At 31.7% G+C, this 22007-nt stretch overlaps 1 protein-coding gene and 1 pseudogene across 2 annotated transcripts; both read right to left on the bottom strand.

Moving 5' to 3' along the window:
- Positions 1-889: 889 nt before the first annotated feature.
- Positions 890-2600, bottom strand: LOC111288680 (uncharacterized). Its single transcript, XM_022879666.2, has one exon. It carries the CDS (start codon positions 2174-2176, stop codon positions 1445-1447), a length of 732 nt encoding a protein of 243 aa, XP_022735401.2. The 5' UTR covers positions 2177-2600; the 3' UTR covers positions 890-1444.
- A 10817-nt stretch (positions 2601-13417) lies between these two features.
- LOC111281914 (AMSH-like ubiquitin thioesterase 1) lies at positions 13418-21799 on the bottom strand (annotated as a pseudogene). The gene is made up of 15 exons (XR_016329210.1): positions 21540-21799; positions 21104-21168; positions 20922-20997; positions 20673-20825; positions 20399-20497; positions 19215-19221; positions 18339-18418; positions 18226-18272; positions 17628-17967; positions 17370-17459; positions 17227-17289; positions 17021-17095; positions 14523-14583; positions 13809-13861; positions 13418-13720 (listed from the first exon to the last, which is right to left on the bottom strand). The product of XR_016329210.1 is annotated as an AMSH-like ubiquitin thioesterase 1 (transcript).
- Positions 21800-22007: the final 208 nt, after the last annotated feature.

Raw genomic sequence — 22007 nt, 5'->3', positions numbered from 1 at the left:
CCGCAACAAAGGCAGATATGTACAATTCTCGAGCCACTTTCAAAGCTTGGGAAAAAGTTCGATGTGAAGTTGTGAACTACGGTTTTATTATTTGATTTTTCCGCTCAATTAAAGTAAATGTTACATTTTGACATATGGTAAAAGCAAGTGTTTCAATATTTTTTAGTGACCATCAAAACCAAATTAAATTTACTACTGTTTAAAAACATTGACTATGACAAAGTTATGTTATCTGGAACTTGTTTTTGTTCATGTGATTTTAGTCTACAGAGTAACAATTAAAGATTCTGTAATCACTTCGATTCTGCTGAAGTGGTTAGAGTGAGATGAAATTTGGACAGAGATCATTTGCCTTTTTTGCTTCTAAATGATAATAATCTCAGACAGGTAATTAACACCAAATTCCAAGCTTATTCTGTCACAACTCTTTGTCAAATTCTTATTTCCAATGTCCTTCTGATTTCAACCAAAATAAAAAAAACTATTCTCCAATATATTTAAAATTTGATATGTTATTTTCAGCTTGTGTGCACAGAAGTAGAGTTTTGGCAAGATAAATAATGCTGTGATTCTACTTGAAGGAAGAGAAAGAGGGTTTTGCCCCCAGCAGGGAAGAAATCATGGAATGATTGGCACAGGGAGAAAAAACCTTTATTCCTGGCCTGATTGACACAAATCTTACAGTTCGCCAAACAAATGTTGACAGTAGAATTTGCTGGCAAATCAAGGAGAGAAAAAAAAAAAAAAAAAACAAAGAGAGAGGGCCAGGACACCCAACAAAAATGGTCCATGATTAGATTATAAGTGTAGTTGAAGCTAATACAAACAATTTGTGTTTCTTTAAAACCATTTGGATTCATCTTAATCTCTTAAAAAGAAGAATGAATGGTGACACAAAACAAAAGAAAATCTTTCATAAAGCATACACAACCAAATCCTCTTAATCTACAGAATGGTAAAGCCAAGGCCTAAAGCTTCTTTTAAATAACCAAAAGATACGGGGATAAATAGAATCCGACAAGCCATAAAAGATGGATACCTGTTTTTCTGTCTAGATGTGCATCAACTTACATCCCAAAATCTTTACTCCAATCGTCTTTTTCTCTTCAGATCAAAGAACCACACTCCACTTGCAAAGTATTATCCATTTTCACTAAAAAATCTTCTGATTTTATCTCCCAAAAGTACCTGATCACCAATACAGGTTTAACTCTTTACACACACACACACACACACACACACACATATATATCCTGATGACTGAGGTGTTACATTTGGTGATCATAATATTTGTCCTGTAAAACTAAGCTTCCATCTGCTCAATAATTAATTGTCGGCACAATCTACCAAGTTGTTTTACATGACTTGGATCAGAAAAAGAATGAATTTCATCTCAATGATCTGAAAATCAAATAATCTTGATTGGAATTTAGTGAATGAAAATTCATTTCCTGCCCTTCTTATCTTTCCCATTACGTAAAAAAGAACCTAAACCGAAGAGGTTTGCAGTTCCTTTAGAGATGTAAGGAGTTGGCACGTTCAAGACAGGATTAATTCGAACACCATAGCCATAAGAATTCCCATGGCTTTTCTTCAAATGAGGCTTATGCGGAAACTGATAAGCATTGCAACTAGAACAACATGATGATGACGACGACTCCGTCTTTGAAATGAATGACAGCTTTTGTGAACTATGCTTGTTACTATCCTTTATCGATGAACGCTTGGGATTTGGAACTGAACCAGTTGAATTGCTTCGCGAAAGAAGTGGCAACGAGCAAATTAAGCTATTTTTTATACCACAGTTAAGACTGCTACTTCTCTTGAAACCCCAAAAAGACTTGGACCGTGGCTTTTCTTCCAAATCAGAGTTTACAGGCATGATCTGACTCATGCTCTCGTTCTTTGAATTCTCAGCTATAGATAATTTAGGCTGTGGAGGAAGAGAAACAAGTACTGGGAGTTCACATTTTTGGGCTACTTGTTTCTTAGGAAGCCGAACTGGAAGTATCATTCCATTTGCAAATAACTCATCAGCTGAAGAAGATTCTTGCTCAAAGCTGCTGCTGCAAATGTTGAACTCGAAATCAGAAGAAGAATCCAAAAGCATTGTATCCCTTTGCGATTCATTGAGATCATGCGAAAATGATACCCAAGGACCTGTTTCCGAGCACATAATGATCACAACAGTTTCAGTTTCCGTTTCTCAATAAGAGATTAAACATATAAGCAAAAAGTGTTTATCAAGAGGAATTTGGAGCACTTCAAGAACGAGAATACTTGGTGGTCAAGTGAAAAAAGGATTCAATTACGGTAGGCGAAGAACAACTTTGAAGTCTTAAACATTGACCAAGATTCATTGAACTATAGGAAGTCAAAAAAGGAGAATGACTCGAATTCTGTGGATTTTGGAGGAATATAAAGGACAAAAAACAAGCAGCTTTTTCTCAAGATTTATGGATGAATTATCCCAAGAAAATTCAGTAATCAGAGACAGAATGATCAAAACATCTGTGGCTTTGTTAGAGAAAGGACAGAAACAGGCAAACCAAGGCAAAGACTGAGTGGCATGGAGGTTTTTGAGAACTTTGAGAGTTGGAATTAAAGTAGAGTAAAATGGATAGCTCGAAATCAAGGACAAGAAGTGGGACAGTAAGAGAAAAGAGAGTTTAAACAAAAACAGTGCAAAAAGGATTTGAGAAACAAAAAGAAAATTACCCTTTCAACGAAATCAAAAACACGGCGCAAATGGTGGTAACAGTGAGAGCAAATTTTGGGCTTAAAAATTAGGATTCATAAAAAAAAAAAAATGTCATTGCCATTGCAATTTTCTTTTTCTCGAGCATTTAAGTGCATCATAGAATTTGGGAATTCTCTTTTGCAATGGAAAAAACAAGAAACGTTAATTTGAACGGTTGATCCATGTCATACTTAAAACTTTTTCGTACGTAATCCTTTTTGGAATCGTATTTTTTACCTTCTGGTGTTGAATTTTAAAACTAGGTTGAGTTTTTTTCACCTCATTTCCTGCCTCCAATCAGCCATGACACTGGTGAATCCATGACATCACAGTTTTGACATATCATTACCTTTTGCCTTGGGATAAAGTTCAAGCCAAGGAAAGAAAAAGGAATCACATTTTTAAATAAATATATTAATTTTAAGTATGATATGACATATATGTAAACACAGAAAAAATTAAAAAATATATAAAATAATAATTTAAAATTTTAATAAATTATAACATGATAATTTTTATATTTTATTTATATTTAACATAAAATATACAAGATATAAATATCAATTGTCTCGTTTATTTTCAAATATATATTTTGCCTATCTGCCTCACCATTTTCCATTATTAACATGGCGGCGAAGCTAACGAATCAGATGATATATGGCGTTAGAGCAAATCGGTGTCATCTCTTATTTTTACAATATACTAATCATTTATCATCCTAACCATTTTAGGAAGCTAATGAAAACAATTTAAGTATTAAAGGAAAGGAGAAACAAAGATGTATTCAAGTTGATTATTGTTTGTGCTCCAAGTATGAATAATTCTCATACTCAATTTTGCTTAAACCAATGAGCTTTGAATAAAAAATTGATGAAATCAAGTGGGAAGGATGTTGAGATTTTGATAAAGATTTTAGATTCGACCTTTGTTGCTGTCCCTTTGTATGAGCAAAACTATTTTGATTTTTGTTTGAACCCATCTTTTGTTTTAGGTTTCAAGACAAAAAAGTAACGCTCTTACATCCCATTGTATTCTACTTCCGATGTCAATATTGGATCTTGATCCATCCTTGGAACTTGCCCTAATAAAGTGAATAAAAAGCATTTGAACTTTTATTTTTATGGATCGAGATTCAAATTCTGTTAATTTCAAATATAAATTTATTTAATTCTTCGTACAATTTTGTTTTAATTCTAAAACTCCATCATTTCAACTATCATGATCTCTCTGGGTACAATTAAGATAATGCCATTACGGCAGCTGGATGAGGGCTACTCTGCATTTTGAGAGCTTGAAAGCCACTCCATTTATTGGAAGTTCATTCTGCAATTAAGTGATTTAGGTTTAAAAAAAAAAAAAAAAAGGCCAAAACAACATCATCCCAAGTTATATCTCCTTGATTAAAAACAATCACACTACAGTGGTTTAGATTTTTAGTGACGTTTTTTTTTTTAATATTTAACGACGTTTATAAACGCCACTAAAAAATTTACGGTGTTTGCAAAAAATATCAGTCAAAATATCGTCTATACATGCATCGCAAAAAATAGTAACGTTTTTATCATAAAAATGCATTTAATTTGGTGGCATTTGTATAAAAAAAAAACATCGCTAATTTAGCGGCGTTTGTATTTAAAAACGCTACTAAATGCTGAAAATAACAACATTTATAGTAAAAACGTCACCAAATTTAACAACATTTTCTAATATAAACGTCATTAAATTTAGTATTTAGTGGCATTTTTAAATACAAATGCCATTAAATCAAACATTTAACTTTTTTTAAAATTTTCTTTTAATATTTATTATAATTAAATAAAAATTGTTAAAAGAAATAAAAATAAATTTAAATTCATAAACTGAATATTATAAATATTAAATATCTAAATACATAATTTGTTCCAATATACATGTAACACAAAGTTTAATACATACAATAACATTTCACTTTGCATTTATTTTCCTCTTGCCCATCAACGAATCCATAGAAGGAGTCGCATTTGCTTTGAGTGGAGCCTACAACTCCCATTCCTCCTTTTGGCTTTTATTGCTAAAGAGAACATTTCTCCAGGAGCCTCAAAATGTGCTTTTAGAAATGCACCATAATACATTTCATTTATCTTCTTCACAACTTCATGTTCTATCTTGATTGAAAAATGTCACTGGGTAAGCTATAAAAAGTATCATAAAATTTGTAATGCAAGATAAAATCAAGAAAGATATACAAGATATCATTGTTACATACATGCAAAAATAACAGAGAAACAGATTTAGCCAAAACAACAAACTAAGATATATTTTTTTGCCAATGATCAAGATAAATGCACAAGGTAAAAGGATGTACACTCCCTCTTTGAGTTCATTTCACAAAAATGCCTTTCATAATCATAGTTCTTCCATTTTGCATATTTCATCATGAATTTGCTAGACTTAAAATGAAGTGCCATATAATTTGAAGAAAGGAGAATATACGAAAGGCTGAGAGATAGATCTTTAATCAAGTTTATGTTTGATTGCATTGGAAAAAGATAAAGATTATTTGATTCCACGAAGTTTATAAGATAAACCATTTCAAATTATATTTTCAGCTCATAAATAAATTCATAGAAATGAATGGATTCAAATGCTTCAAGAGGAAAATAAACCAAACTTTCAAAATAAAATGACCACGCAACAAAGTTTCAAGAGATAAATGCAAATTGTGTAATGGATATATCAACTATGCTACACCTTGAACTGATGGTACAGTTGTGTCGATAAAGATCAATGCTTTTATAGACTTAGCAGCAGCAAAAACTGTATCATGGAATCATTAGAAAGTAATTGAAAAAAGTATAAAGGACCAATCTAAGTTTATAGGTCTATAGTATGCACCTTTCAACTGTTACAATTCATCAATCAAGTTTGCTACAAAATTCAACAAGAAAATGGCAACAAAATAGAGAAAACAGCTTAATGAACTAGCAATTCAAGTGATACCAAAAACAGAGAAAAATAGAGCATTAACAACTAAATCTATCCAAACACCAAATGAATTCATGAAAATAAATGCAATCAACTAAAAAATAATGAGTAAACATGTAAAATTAAGAATGTAAAGTATGAGAGAATCAAATCGAACACCTATAAGGAGAGAGGATCATCATTCATCAAGTTCTCATGCATGGATCATTTCTGCCTTTTGGATCAGCCTTAACTTTGAATAATTAACTGTACTTATACTGATGGAATTTGAGGCTAAATGTTTACTGGATTATAGCCTTATGAACTAGGAATCTAGGAAAACAAATTTAAGCAAATCAAGCTAAAATTCATTGAGTTTTGTTCAAAAGACTGAAGATAGGTCAGGTGTGCGATTTTGAAACCAAATTTGAGTTCAACGTGAATTTTATAGAATTTAAAAAGGAAATCATGTGAATTTGTAAATTTCATTATGAAAATCTTAAAGAACATTCAAAAAGAGTGTAGGAAACCTAAAATTATAACAAGATTCAATTAAGAAAACTAAAATTAAAAGCTATTTGGTTGGAGAAAAAATGAAAGAGACAGTAAATCAAGTTTTGATAAGAAAAATGAAAGGTACAATATCAGTTTGTGCTTTAAGTTGCACCAGGAAAGATATATGGAAAGCATAAACTTCTTATAAGATAGCTAATTAGTCATAAAATATGGCTTAAACAAGGTTCAAGAAAGTACGAACAAGCATCAACAAATATCATACAGACATTCATGTGAAACCATGGCCTCCCACCCCAAAACCCCTCAGCTTTTAACAAATTATTAAAAAAAGTTCTTTTGTAATAGAATACAAGATTCAAGTACATTCAGTTATTATGAATTTATATTTTTATACAATTTTTTTTATTCGAAAGATTTTTTTCAAAATAATTACGTTTCTTACTTTCTCTCACACTCACCCAAGCACATTCAACACATTAAATCGAACAACAAGCAAAGATTTCTATATTAAACCAGCAGAGATAGAGCAAGAATCAAGGTAAAGCATTCATATATAGATATGAGATAAGTGAGAGCAACCTTGTGCTGGAGAACTCAAAGCGCTTTCCAGCGGTTGAAAAGACTAGAAAAGCTATCTTAGCATTGTAAAGAGTGAAAAGCTCATGAGTTTTCTTGAAAAGTCATCATCTCCTCTTTGAGAAAGTCACCTACCTCATTGCTACGTTGTCAATCTTTTTGATTTGAATTTTCTTTCTCACCATTCTTTTCCAAGAAAAAAGCTAGGGAAAGAAAAGAAATTATAGAGAAGAAAGAAGGTGTTTAAATTTTGAAAAAAAATTTTAGCCGCTCCATTTTTTCATGATAACGGCGTTTACTTAAAAAAAATGTCACTCTTTGCAAAAAGGATTATTGAAGGTATTTTAGGCATAAAACGCCTTCAAAAATTCTCATAAATTTTTTAAAGAGGATTGTTAAAGGTATTTTTTACAAAAAAACATCTTCAATAATCCTCTTAAATTTTGATAAGGAGATTATTGAAGGCATTTTTTAGTCAAAAACCCTTTCAATAATCCCTTCTAATTTTTTAGATGGGATTATTGAAGGTATTTTCTGTAAAAAATACCTTCAATAATCTCTTTCAATTTTTTAAAAGGGATTATTGATAGTATTTTTTGGTAAAAAACGCCTTCAATAATCTCATCCAATTTTTTAGAGAGGATTATTAAAAGCATTTTCTGTAAAAAAACGCCTTCAATAACCCTTCAAATTTTTTATAAGGGATTATTAAAAAAGATTAGTGGCAGTTTTGTAGTGGTATTTTCATTTATAAACATCGCTAGCTTTCGTGTTTTTATAAAACTTAAGGCGTTTATTATCAAAACGTTACTAAATATTCAAATAGCGACGTTGCTACTTATAAACGTCATTAAAGACAAAAATTAGCAGTGTTTACTAACTAAAACACATCGAATAATTCTTTCTAAAAAATTGGAGTGATTATTGAAGGCGTTTTTTTTGTAGAAAACGTCTTGAATAATCTCCTCATAAAAAATGGATATAAGATTATTGAAAGCATTTTTTATAGATAACGCTTTGAATAATCCTTTTATAAAAAATAGAAGCGATTATTGAAGGCGTTTTTTATATAAAAAAAAAAAACGCCTTCAATAATTCTCATAAAAAATTGTAGAGGATTATTGAAGGTGTTTTATGTAAAAAAACACATTTAATAATTTTCTCTAATTTTTTATGAGGGATTATTGAAGGTATTTCAGGCAAAAAATACCTCGAATAATATGCTCATAAAAAATAGAAGTGATTATTAAAAGCGTTTTCTATAAAAAAAAAATACTTTCCATAATTGCTCTAAAAAATTGTAGAAGATAATTTAAGGTGTTTTATGCAAAAAAACACCTTCAATACATCTTCTTGTCAATGAATCTACCAAAAATGGGGTAACGTTGTCGGTTAGAACATACAGTCCTTAATTATAAGATTGTAGGTTTGATCACTCTCTTTAACATTTTTTAGATTTTTTGAAGGATTATTAAATGTGTTTCTGATCAAAAACGCCTTCAATAATTCCTCTAAAAAATTAGAGGTGATTATTTAAGATATTTTTGACCAGAAACACCTTCAGTAATCCCTTAAAAAATTAAAAAAATGCTAAAGAGAATGATCAAACTTACGACCTTATAATTAACAACCATATACTCTAACCGACAATGCTACTCTATTTTTTATAAATTTATTGATAAAGAGATTTATTGAAGGCTTTTTTAACCAAAAATACTTTCAATAATCTTTTATAATTTTTTAAAGAAATTATTGAAGGTGATTTTTTTTTTATAGAAAACACCTTTAATAATCGCTTCTATTTTTTTATGAGCAGATTATTCAAGACGTTTTTGCTTAAAAAGCCTTCAATAATCCTTTATAAAAAATTAGAGGGGATTATTAAAGGTATTTTTTTGCCCAAAAACACCTTCAATAATCCCCTCATAAAAAAATGAAGGGAATTATTGAAGACATTTTTTGATCGAAAATTTATTAATTGGATTATAGAATGTGAGTTCGATCAAAAACGCATTCAAGAATCGGCTTCATATTTTTTTTATGGATTATTATGGACATTTCTCTACGAAAAACGCGTTCAATATTCTCTACAAAATTTTTTAAAGCAATTGGTAAAGGCGTTTTTACCAAAAAAATACATAGAATAATTAATTATAAATAATATCTACAAAAACTCAAAAAATGCTAAAATGAAATATCGAAACTACAACCTTATGATTAATATCCATATGATCCAAATATTTTGATATGATATTTATTGAAGGTGTTTTTGAGCAAAAACGATTTCAATAAACCTGTGTAATTTTTTGGTCCAATTATTAAAGGGGTTTCTTGTAAAAAATACCTTTAATAATCTCATATAATTTTTTATTAGGTGATTATTGAAGGTATTGCTGCCAAAAATACGCCTTTAGTATTTACTGAAAATTTTAAAGTAGGATTATTCAAGGCATTTTGATCGAGAAACTCTACTAATATCAAATATTGAGTGACATTTATAAGTAACAATACTATAAATAACAACATCACTATTTAAATATTTAATAACGTTTTGATAATAAAATTTTAAGTTTTATAAAAACACAAAAAATAACAACGTTTATAAGTGAAAAATCATTATAAAATTATTGTTAATATGTCATTTTTTTGTAGTGAATCAATCATCGATGAACAGACATCGGCATAAAAATGTTGCATCAATTCAAATAAACCACGCAACTACCGATTCAATCTATTCCTGAACGTGCAGAAATTTTCAAAGTCACTTGGCAAGTAAGTCCATATACACTTTGAAATCAACAATGATACGATAAAAATCTGCTAATTTAATCATATTGTTAAATTTGTCATAATTTATGCCAAATTCCAATACATTTCATGTTACTAAATGAAACGGCTCCATTCCATTTATTTATATAATTATATTATGAGAAGAGTAAAAAATATATAAAATTAAAATATTTTACATTAATATAAATTAATCACTCTTCTTAAATTATTAAGTAAATAGAAAATATGTTCATTGAATTTGGACCAGACACCATCTTCATCTTTGACTTTCAAAACAAATTTGTTGATTCCGATTGTCAAATCCGTTTGCAAAATTATTTATTTTAAAGTTAAACGTCAGTTAGTGTCACTTTTAGGCTATGTTGCACCAACAAATATGTACGGAATAAATGATGTGATTTTTTTTTTTAATTTGAAATTAAAAAAAAAAACAGATTTTTAATATTTTAAAAAGGGTAAAGAAAAAAAAAACCAATAGTAAAATTGCATAGAAAAAGAAAACTAAAAAAGAAATAGATAAGGGAAAATTGGCAGTAGCCGATCTTAAATTTCACACTCATCATCTTCTCTTTTTATTTTATTTTATTTTATCAATTTCTTATGCTTTATCTACAGTTACCTAAATTTTCTCCCTCATCTCTTCCTGTTTCCCCTTTCCTTCTTAACCGATCTTCCCTCGCCTATTTTGCTTTTAGTTTTTGCGTTTTTTTTTTTTTATATATATATAATTTGACTCTTTAATTTCTTTTTTCTTTCTTTTCTCATTTTAAAATATTAAAAATATATATTTTTTAATTTCTAAAATATTTTTTCTCAAAAAATAGGTTTCATATATTACTTTATACATGCTAAACTATTAGTTGGTGCCACTTATTATACATGATGTCAACTAATATTTAATATAAAAGTTGATGATACCGACAAATTATATTTTGAAGATTAAAAATCAAACTAAATATTTCATTCAAAATTCAAAAATCATACGGGTTATTTATTTTAAATTATTTATGATTAAGGAGAACTGCCCATTTGAATGAAGATGTGCAATATTTAGATTGACTTTATATAATTGAACTTCCCCAATTGGTCCTAAATTATTTAAGGGTTCCTCTTTTCTTTTCTTTTCTTTTTTTTTTTAAATTACACTAATAATTAAATTTATAATCAAATATTACATTCATATAATCAATTATTATATTATTAAATAATCAATTAATAAATTATAGTTTTAACTAAACAATCAAACCCTCTTTATTGTTAATAATTAATGTAAGATAAATTTGGGACATGTTTTGTTTGCAGTCGGTTAGAAGGACATGCTCTCACGAATCATCCTACACTATTATTTTATAAATAAATCATTGAAATAAAGATACTGTATTTGCCCCTCTCTAATCCCAATATAATGCAATGTTTGAGATGATGCCTTGTGCTTTCAAAAAGTTGTTATGATTCTAGTGAGATATAGTTGGGGGTTGTACTTAAGAAAACTGAAATCCCTTATCCACCCACTGTATTGACAAAGTGTTAGCTTTCTTAAAAAATAATGCAAGAATCTTGTGCTCTCTTTCTAGGACATCCACTGCTTTATTGTTCGATACAGTAGACCTTGACTTTATTAAAAGGATTTGGCAAAACCAAAAAACTCGATCAAAGGATAAGAATAAGAAGATGAATATTTTTGAAAGAACATTGTCATCAGAGATCCTATTATTGTCTCCGGATGCCGAAAACTTATATAGAAGGGATGGTATTAGAATCTGCTGAGGATGGGATTTTATTAAGAATCAAACAGACAAACAAACAAATAGCACAGAAATTTTCCCTATCAAGTCCTTTCTTTCTTTTTGGCAGTGTTGTGTCATGTATCGGATTCCAACCAAGGGTGCAGCCGAGCCAAGTTGCCCTTGTGGATATGAGTTTCAGTAGGACCGCTCTTGACCCTACTCCACCATACAGATGGAAAATGGAGACTCAATCCAGACCTTGAGACTTTTCTTTTTAATAATAGAGGCTTTCTTCAATTCTCAAGTAAGGGTACAGATTTGAAGCTTTCCACTCATCTTAGGAAGGGTTTTACATTCCGGGCGGATAGTGCCAACAAAAACTCATTACTATTTGAATCCAAAATCTGTTAATTCATACATTGTTTTTCATTCTGGTTTCCGAAGTTTTAGAGTAAAATCTCAATGGTTAGGATAGGAATTTTCATGGCATGGGCAGTGAGGACCTTCAAAGTGAATGGGACCCCGATCGACCACGGCCTTATGTTATGCTTAGTATTTCCTGGACAACTTACCTGGTGTTACTGAACTTCAGCACGTGAGCAATTTGTCCAACTGGCTGGACGATAAGAAAGCAGATGACAAGAAAGTCCTTGCCCAACGTGTTCCTTCCATATACTTTACTACATCTGGAGACCCCACCCACACTGCCTATGGCCGAGATTTAATTTTTAGATAAGATTCGGACGTACATTTATTTGATATTTTAAATTAATTTATAATTTATATATTTACGAGGTATTATTTGTTTTAATTCCTTTGACTTTGATTTCACAATTTTGTTTCAAGACCAATTCGACTTAAGGATTTGAATATACATTTATTTCATATCCTAGATCAATTTATGATTTATATTTTTATAAGATATTATCCGAAGATCAATTGTAGTATATAATTAATGTAAGATTCTTGATTCTACTTTAGGAGCATAACATTTTTTCTCACTCCAATGAAGATCCACCATCTTCGATGACACATTACTTGTATTTTTAAAGTTAGTTTTGATATCACTTATCACAGATTGAAACTCAATTTTTAGGTTCGTACAATGTCAAGACTCGAATATACACTTATTTGACATCTCAAATCAACAAATCTACCATGATTCACATCTTTATTATCCACTCTAATCCCTCATAAAAAAAAAAAAAATGTGTGAATTTTTATACCTCAAAATCAACTTTACTACACAATCGATTCGAGATTATTTGCTGTATTCCGTGACCGTGACCGTGACATTAAGGACCCGCTATCGACTTGGTATCTTCTACTACAAAAACAAAGTGAATGAACTTGTTACTTGTGTAATCAGAATCAGAGAAACTGTTTTGATTTTTATGCGATCAACAATGCCAATTTGATGTTGCTCCTTCAGTGTCATTCATATTAAAAAGATCCCATAACAGCAAGTCTTAAGATGCTTTGCCCCACTGTTGAAGGATGAGAGAAAAGGCAGTAATTGGCAAAAAGCAAGAAAGGAGATAACTGATTGAAGTCTTTCTTTGTTTGAGTGGGGAATCAAAAGTGTGGCTTTTCTTATAAAGTTTCGTTACTCTTACAAAAAATGTTTAGAAGTGTTTTCCAAGTCTCTTTAAGAAAACTGAGAAAAGGGACCAATTCCACTTTATTGTCTTGCCGTGGTAATCCAAAAAGATGGCCGTATGAGAAAAGGAAAACAAACCTATTTCAAAAGCACTAATCAAACATAGTTGGCATCTTCTTAGAGATGTTATTTCTGCTTTTTTACTGTTGCTCTTTGATATTTTAGAAATCTTTGGACCTCATTTCAATCTTGATATTGTTTTTCATCTTGTTTGCCGCCCGATACAAGTTGCTTTGCGTCCTTTCCTTTCCATTCCTTAAATCTCTTGCAAAATCCTAGAGAAGAACATGCATATAAGAAAATTAGGGTCAGAATGACTCCAATTCAACTTCAAATGAATAAGAAACTCTCTTGTTTAATACATAAAGAATAGAATCCAAAGCCTCTTGATTCTTTTTCCCCCAAATGCGGGTTTCTAATTCAGTATTTCCTAAATATGCAAATAGTGTTTCTCAACAGTCTCGTAACCTTTATACAACCAGGAACTTTTTACACTTTGTGCAACTCTAATTGCAAAATTGTTTTACATTATGCGCATGGTAAATCAACCATTGCATTGGCAAAACATGTTCCTCGAGATGCCATGATTGTTACCATCGAAGATCGATGACGTCAAAGTTCAGATTAGGATTCATATACACATCTGTACAGGAATTGTAAATGGGGCCCCCATCAGGAGGTCCATCGTGTGGATGAAAGCCACGTTGCTGGCACTGTCTGATGACAGACATGCCACCCGGAGTTGTCAAACGAAAAATGCCATGCTTTCTGCACTCAGAAGGATGACAAGTTAAAAAGTAATTAAATAAATAGCAAGGAATAAAAAATTAATTAATTATTATAATATACTTCTCACCTTGACGAATCTCTTGGCGCCATTACTATTGCTACAGCTGCTGGCAACATAATCTAGATACACAAACAATCATTTCTGTCAGGTTTAAAGAACAGTAAGAAAACATACACACACACACATTGTATTCTTCACTGCAAAGGACCAAGTTCCTGGAGATCCTGCTAAAACGTGGATCTAAAGTTACTAAGAGAAAGTAAAACACAAGAAAGCAGGGGATTTTCAGATTGGCACGCTGGAAGTTATTCCTGGCAACATGTTACAAACTACATTCTGGAATCCCAAATTGAGGAGAAAATGTTGTTTATAGAGTACTAGTCTCTTCCAATTTCACAAGCAGATTGCTACAAAGGAAACAGCTTGAAATGGGTTCAGAAGGACCACTGTGCAATTTTCATTCCATAAGGAGATTGAGAAACCATGAAAAGAAGAATGTTAAAAAATAAGAACAAAGAGATACCTAAAAGAAGAAAGACATCATTTTCACATTACTCTATCCAGTCCAGTCCTATACACTATACAATGATTTCTTCCTTCCCTGACAGTTTCTTGTACCAGACACTGTCTCCACCTCCAAATATGCACAAAAATGACGGTATTCAAATTAATGACCAAAATGTAATTAGCAGCAACCTATATGAAATAACTGACAGACATTTACAAATGACTCAATCTGTACAAGGCACTATATTTGTACTGACATGAAAAGGCACACACCTGGTACGAGTAGAGTATGAAGATCAATTGATGACATGAAACATGATTGCGTAGGATGCGTCTGGGGATTGAAACATAGTTAATTAGTTAATCAGCATAAAGACTATAGACACCCATCCTCTCAAACATTAAAAAGATGATATTCAAAATTTGCTATTAGATATGCAAAAGTCAAATTAAGAAAATGGAACAGATCAGACAAGTGACAACTATGTGAAACAGTGCAATATATGACGTCATATACTCTATTATATGACATAAGATCTTGATTAATGGACTTGGAAATAAAGATAGACTTCATTTGTTTACTCTAGACCTGGTAATCTGAGACCCAAACACAACACAGAATAAACAGTGTTTAGGCTTAACCTAATAGTGTTTTAATCGAACCATTATGTTTAGGACACTACAATTTTCAGGTCTTAAGTGTGTTAAACATGCTTAACATGATTATGACATGTTTAACACGTCTAATTAATCATGTCTCATGTCAACCTGTTTAATATGACACATTTATTGTGGTTGATGTTGATAGACATTATTTGAAGATTTTTAACTTAATTTACGGACACTGTTATTTTGTTATAGTTGTTTTATAACTATGAGTTTCAAATTTAAATTATGGAATCCTGTTTTATTTTTATATATGTTATTAAATTATGTATGCTATTTTTATGTATGTTATTATAAGGCCTAGTGTGTTGTTGTTGTTGCAATAAATTATTAATGAAAAAAAAATTGGTTTCAATAGGTTATTTCTTAAAACAAGTAAATAGGTTAAAAATCATGTTTAATCGTGTTAAAATCATGTCATGTCTTATAAATTTTAAACCAACTCGTTTTCGAAGTCAGTTGTGTTACATGTGTAACACGTATAATAAACATATTCGTGTTCATATTTAGGATCTTGACAAGTTTAATTAATCATGTTGCGTTTGTCTTTACCCATATAACTCTTAATATCCTATCTAGACATGACACACACTATAACACAAATTTTCAGATCTAGTTTACTCCCCCCCTTCCCATATTGATTTGGTTCATAAAGTTATGACAGACTAACAAGACATAATGGACAATGTACATTCCTCTTTTTTTGCCCATTATAAGCTCCTTTAATGTACCTAATCCCCCTTTCTTTTTCCTTTGGTTTCCACAATACAAAAGGAAGGATACCAACAGTACACCTCAGCTGGTACTGCACATATTTGGTTCATACAGATATGATAGAGTTAGAAGACATAATGGAGCAATGTAAGCTCCTCTTTTTGTTTCGGCCATTATAAGCTCCTCTAATATGCCTAATTCCCCTTTCTTCTTCTTTTGATTTCCACAGTACAAAAAGAAGGCTACCAAAAGTACCCCTTGGCTGGTCCTGCACATATGACAGAGTAAGGAGACATAATGGAGCAATGTAAGCTCCTCTCATTTTTAGGCCATTGTAAGCTTCCTCTAATATACCTAATTCCCCTTCTTTTGGTTTCCACAGTACAAAAAGAGGATACCAAAAGTACGCCTTGGCCAGTCTTGCACAAGGCAGGCACATATGGACTTAACTGTTTTCTCTTTTGGTGTCCCTTTTTTTTTCTTTTTTAACAATATGATGAGCATTCAGAATTTGGAACACTCCGAATGCATATTTTATAGTTGCCTTCCTACTAAACATTCAGCTTAATACATTATTACCCTAAATATGAGATTGATTTCAGTTTAGCATACATGCTCTTAACTGAAGCATTGTTCTCACCCCTAATACCCTGCATTATGCTGCCTTATGCTCCATGCAAAGACTTCAACAAACCAGGAACTTAGCATACAAAAACTAAATGGCAAAGACTTCAACTGCAAGAGATGGTTTCTTATACCAAAAATAATGGTGCAAACGTGCCAAGGCTGTTCAGGAAAGTTGAGTCTCTTTTGTTGAGGCTCAGCTCAGCTAACTTTAATTGAGCTTAAAAAATACAAAGCTCAATTTGAGCTAAAAAACCTTGTTTCAGTTTGGCTTGGTTGACTTTATCTATTTCTATATATTTACTACAAATAAAGGGCTAGACTAAGCCTTCTTTGTGGGCTTTAAATCATCACGGCCATAGTGGCCCTTCACCCTTGGCTTATGCAATCCTACATATGCAGGATGGCTTCGATTCAGTGGAGAAACCACTAGAGGAGGCTTATATATAGAGACAAATCCTCCTTATCAAGTGCTCATTTATGGGCACTTGAAAAATCTTTTTACAAAAGTATACTTTTTAAAATTTTGTATGACTTTTAATCTATGCTATGCCTACTTTCTCAAATATAAATATCTTCTGAAGGTAGAGAACTTAGGAAAAACAAAACAAGGTTTTATCAAGCCTTTTCATAAATAGATTATAAAGTTCGTTTATTAAATGAGTTTGAAATTTTTGTTCAAGTTACCATTAAGGGAGGCAAAATCAATTTATAACTGAGCAGATGTTTGACTATGATTTCAAGGGAGTAGATTATAAAACACTTACATGAATCCACCCGAGGGGGAAGAGAGATTTCTTAGCCTGTACTTCAAATATTTCCTCCTCATTTGTCGTTTGGCACTAATAAAAAAAAGTGTAATAAAAGGAATCACATAACCCGCTAAAAGAAGAGTAAAAATGGAAAGCCAGAGAAATTTGATTGACAGAAAATTAAAGTTTGACATGGTAAATCTACAATGACACAGCCATACCGAGTCAGATGTTGATTCCTGCTTAGGGATAATAAGAGTGGTAACATAGAACTTTCTATTTTTCTGCAGACCAGTAACACATTAAAACTTCAGTATTGCATTGTGTCAAGACTAAGCAATGTTCTTAAGGCATCAGTACTTACAAGTGAACCTGCGAGGACACCACAAGTTTCTAAATTCCTATCGGTATTTGATTTAGCCAGCTTCATGAAGCTTTCCATCATCATTGTTGCCTGGAACATACAAATGCCAAGTCAAGACAATTGGGAGTTCTTGAGAATAATAGACATTAAAAGATCTTTCATTAGAATAACGAAATTATGCCATTGTCATTCCAGGAAGCTTGATATTAGGTGAAGACAAGTTAGAATAGACATCAACAGAAATTTCATGAAACTTACAATGTGCAACTGTAGAGGAGATTCAGAATGAACAAGACCATCTGCCAAGGGGTTCTCTATTCTACAATCTGTCTCTGTCACCTGGGGAGATATTGCATGAACTAAATCCTGTACTTCTGCAAGTACAGGAGGAGGAGATGGCTGTCTGGTAACGTTTATATGAACTGGGGTAGTTTCTGATTCTTCAAAAGAAATCATTGGATAAGGTTCATCCACATGAAACTTCTGACTATTCTCACAATTATCGATAGTAAGAGTTGATTCCATGCTTGATTCTTCAGGTTCTGAGTTGCTATGATCATTCTTCCCTAGAAGTTCATTTTCTATAGGCTGCTGCAAACTGTTTACACATAAAAACCATCAGATAAAAAAGTATTCAGACCATAAACTTCTCCAAAACAATCAAAATAAATAAATAAAAGGATATTAGCATCACGCATGGCGTTTTTCAAAATTCACTTCAAAGGCAATATGCTTCTATAAATAATCCTTTAATGCCTCCAAAAATTATCTTATTTTCCTTTAAAATCGATCAATGTAACTTGAGATCAACAAGAAATAGGAATTAAGAACTCCCAAAACCAACAAAGGGGCTTACCTTGGGAATTCAATTGGAGTTAGGTCAATGTTGCTTGGATATTCCACCTGCAGTAAGAAATGTAAGCGGAGTTTCGTAGTGAGCACGAGAGAATTAGGAAGATATCATCATACCCCTTTTTCACTCTTAGGAGGCTTTATCGGAAAATTCAAACCAAACACCATCTTATGGGCAGAGTAAGTTGTCCTTATCACTAATATGAAATGCAAAATAAGCAAACTAGCAAGCACTTCATTTTGAAATACATAATTTTGTACAAGATATAAATTTCAAAACATAATCAAAGCAATCTTCCAATGAGCTTAAGTGATTGCCCGCAAAATGTTTCCACTCCACTCTTTCTCCATTAAAAAAGAAAAGGAAAAAAAAGAAAAGTTTTAGAGTTCCCCATAGTTTGTTGCTCATGGTTACTTTTTATTTTAAATTTAATAGTGACAAGTTCAAATGTTAACAAGATAGCAGAAACTTTATTCAGTTTGATAATGTTTCAAAAACTATGGAAGTGATTTCTTGCATTTGGCAATTGCATAGATTTAGGATAAAATAAGGTAGTTAACCTCATAATTTTAGTATTTGTTTATATTTTAAAGATTATACATGGTGATTTGACAGAAGAGCCAAAAAGGGACCTAAGGATAGATTGCTTTCCCTGGCCATAATGATTAACTTTCAGAGACTGCACAAATTTTGGGAAAAAAAAAAAAGGCTGGATTACACTTTTCTTCATTGTTTTACATGATGGCCCATTCCAAAATCATTATTATTTGTATATTACAGAAACACGGGATAATGTGGGAAAGTAAAATATTAAATGCTCTTTACGTGAAATGCTCTTTGTTCATAGTCTGGTATTCTGAAGATCCTGAAAGGGGGAAGAGAGTACTATTGGGACAAAAAGGTTGTTTAGATCGTTAAAATTAACCAAAAATGCATATCTTAGGACCACACATACTGACATGAAGGGAAACTTTTAACGAATCATTGCTTACAGTTCAACTTTGCCTCTAATAAACAGCATAGCAACAATGCAAACCTCAAGTAGTAAGTGCTCTGATTCCACTCCAAAAAAAATGAAAAAAGCAGAAATGCAACTAATTACAGGAAATTAATATGTAATCTACCCAAAACTTCCCCCATAAAACAGACAAAATATGAGATTAATATGTCCCTTTCAAATACGAAGCAATATTTATAATTCATACACTTATAAATATGTGATTAATATGGCCCCTTCAAATTCAAAGAAGTCATTATAGCTCACATGCATAACCCTTTATCTAGATGCAAGCATGTTTTTTCTTTTCTTTTTTCCAAAGTCTACCACAAACATAGATTTGGGTTAATGCTTAAAAAGATGAAGGACTGGATGAGGACAATGATGTTTTATACACAATTTAGGGGGGAAATAGAATACCCTCTAGTTAAAGTGTTTCATCCATTAAACCTCCACTTTACAACATTAGTCAAACATCATTTTCTTTAGATTCACAGAGGCTTCAAAGAATCCTATTATCATAACTTCCTCATTTTCAAATATCCATTTTGATGCATCCAGCATAAAAAAATGCCATACTTATACATATAGAATAGCAGAACTACTACATTATTTAAAACCTAAGTAGAACCACATACTGACCTAGATAGCAAATACAAACTTAGCAAACTTTCTATCTTGAAAAGAGTAAAGCTAGATACAAATAGAACCAATAAGAATCAACCAGTAATTAAGTGATATTTCACCAACCAGTGAAACACCAACTGGTAAATGCTTGTTTGAAATTTGAGAATGTGCTAATAAATCTTATGTTCTAAATCAACATTTTGTTAACAGGCATATTGTGAATTTCATAAACAGTGGCATCAAATAGAATAGCCAGTAATACTCCTATATGTAAGGAAAATTAAAAGTATAAAAGTCATTAAGCAGAAGGGTTATAAAGTTGCACAGAACCCAAGATTTCACATATGGAAAAGTAGGTAATTGTTTAGTGTTGTCTATTGTAGCATCCATAAGTTAAACATTAGAAGGTAGGTCAGAAGAAGGGGAGGAGACAAAAATAAAAAGACCAATGTAGACCTTTCTATCCTATTGAGGAGCTAAAACCAACTCTTTACTTCAAGTTCTGAACCCTATGCAAAATTACTGGGAAACCCCTAAAATTAAGAAAACAACTTACATTCTCCTGAATTGCTCTTCCATTGGTTTAGAATATGAAAACTGCTGAGTTCTTGAACCATAATAATTAAATTCTCGTGCAGCTGATCTAACTGCCTGCAGTTGAACAACAGAATTCATTTTAATCAAGCTGGATTTACGAGAGTAAAAGAATAAATCAGGAATTGTGCAGCTATAATTATAAAAGAACACTAAGACTATATGATCAAAAGGCAGTCAAAAGAAATTAAAGTAGCAGCTCATTAGCAGAATTAAGAAGCACTGACAGTACCTTTGTAACACCATAATACGACAAACTCTGGTTTTTAACAGCAGATTGATGTAATGAGTTACTTTGATAAGTATATCTTCTGTTTAATTCATTGATCTTTTGTTGAACTGCTGGCTTCAAATCTTCTAGCTCATCCAAGGCATTGAGTAGTCTCTACAACAAGAATTTGAAATCAAATTTCATATCAAACCTTTAAAACAATAAGGGATACGCATAAAGGAGAGGCGGGGAAAACAGAGAAGAAATTACCTTTTTCAAGTAAACCTTTTGGTTTTGCAGAGATGCTCTATAATCACAATGGCATGGTATTGTTTCAGAAACCAAACTGAAGAAAAAGGGCCGGTGAGGTGGGGCACAAGTAGCTTTATAAATGCAAGTTAAAGGAATATCAAGAATCTCAAAGAATCCACCATAAAGAGTCCTTTTCTCACCTTGAAAACCTTAGAAGCATGATGTATAGATCTATAATATTCTTCTCAGCTCGAAAGATGTCAGCCTAGAGAGCATTGAGTATATCAGAAAAAGCCGGATCATTTAGAGCAACAAGTTATTAAGAAAGAACATATAAACATAGTGCGGCCAGTATTAAATCATGATCAGCCAAATATTTAACAAAAGAATCTAACGCAGCCAAATTTATGATTCTACTTTCCACTATTAGCTTTATCTTTTTAGCTAACTATTTAGGAAAAAGCAAAAGCAAAAAGCAATACGAAAGGAACAAAAGCAACATCCAAACGAGGTTTAAGTCACTTTAATCAACTAAAAATACCAAATTTTGGAATACAAACAGCACAGAAAATATTTATTATATATACAGAACTAAATTTAACGTGAAAATATACAAATTTAATGAACAAAAAAAACCTATTTGAGAATATTGTCGGCAATCCGGTAGTAATACCGGAGAGAAATCCGATTATCAACATCGAGTCTTTGCGCACTCGCCGCTATGTTTATTCTTTCAGTCGAGGACCTCATTCCTTCCTTCTTCTTTTCTGGTTAGCAAAATAATGTTCGTTGGACCGGCGGATTCCGATCAACTAATCAATTCGGAGAGCTAGAACCTTTGAGATGTGTTGGCAACAGCGGATCGAGTGATAAGGAAGGGACCGGGTTCAAAAGAGAAAGGTCATTCTGCTATCTGGTGGGAGCAATCATGCAAATGCCGAAACTCTTATTTCAACATTCACTAAATTTTTTCTGTTGTTTGGCTGCAGGGTTTCAGTATCTTGTATTTGGCCCGGACTAACACGATTTAAACATATCATTTGCCTTTGAACCTGTGAAATTTTTTTCTCAATTAATTCTTCTCAAAATATCCGTACTCTTTAT

This window comes from Durio zibethinus, chromosome 17 (assembly GCF_047325235.1).
Source record: "Durio zibethinus cultivar Kanyao isolate XHJ-2024 chromosome 17, ASM4732523v1, whole genome shotgun sequence".
In the NCBI taxonomy this organism is placed as follows: Eukaryota; Viridiplantae; Streptophyta; class Magnoliopsida; order Malvales; family Malvaceae; genus Durio; species Durio zibethinus.
Note: the sequence above shows the minus strand (reverse complement) of the source record. Positions and strands in the feature narration are given on the sequence as shown.

Bases quoted from the DNA above. Each gene is read 5' to 3' on its own strand.
- LOC111288680 (XM_022879666.2), bottom strand. From the start codon at position 2,176: ATGTGCTCGGAAACAGGTCCTTGGGTATCATTTTCGCATGATCTCAAT.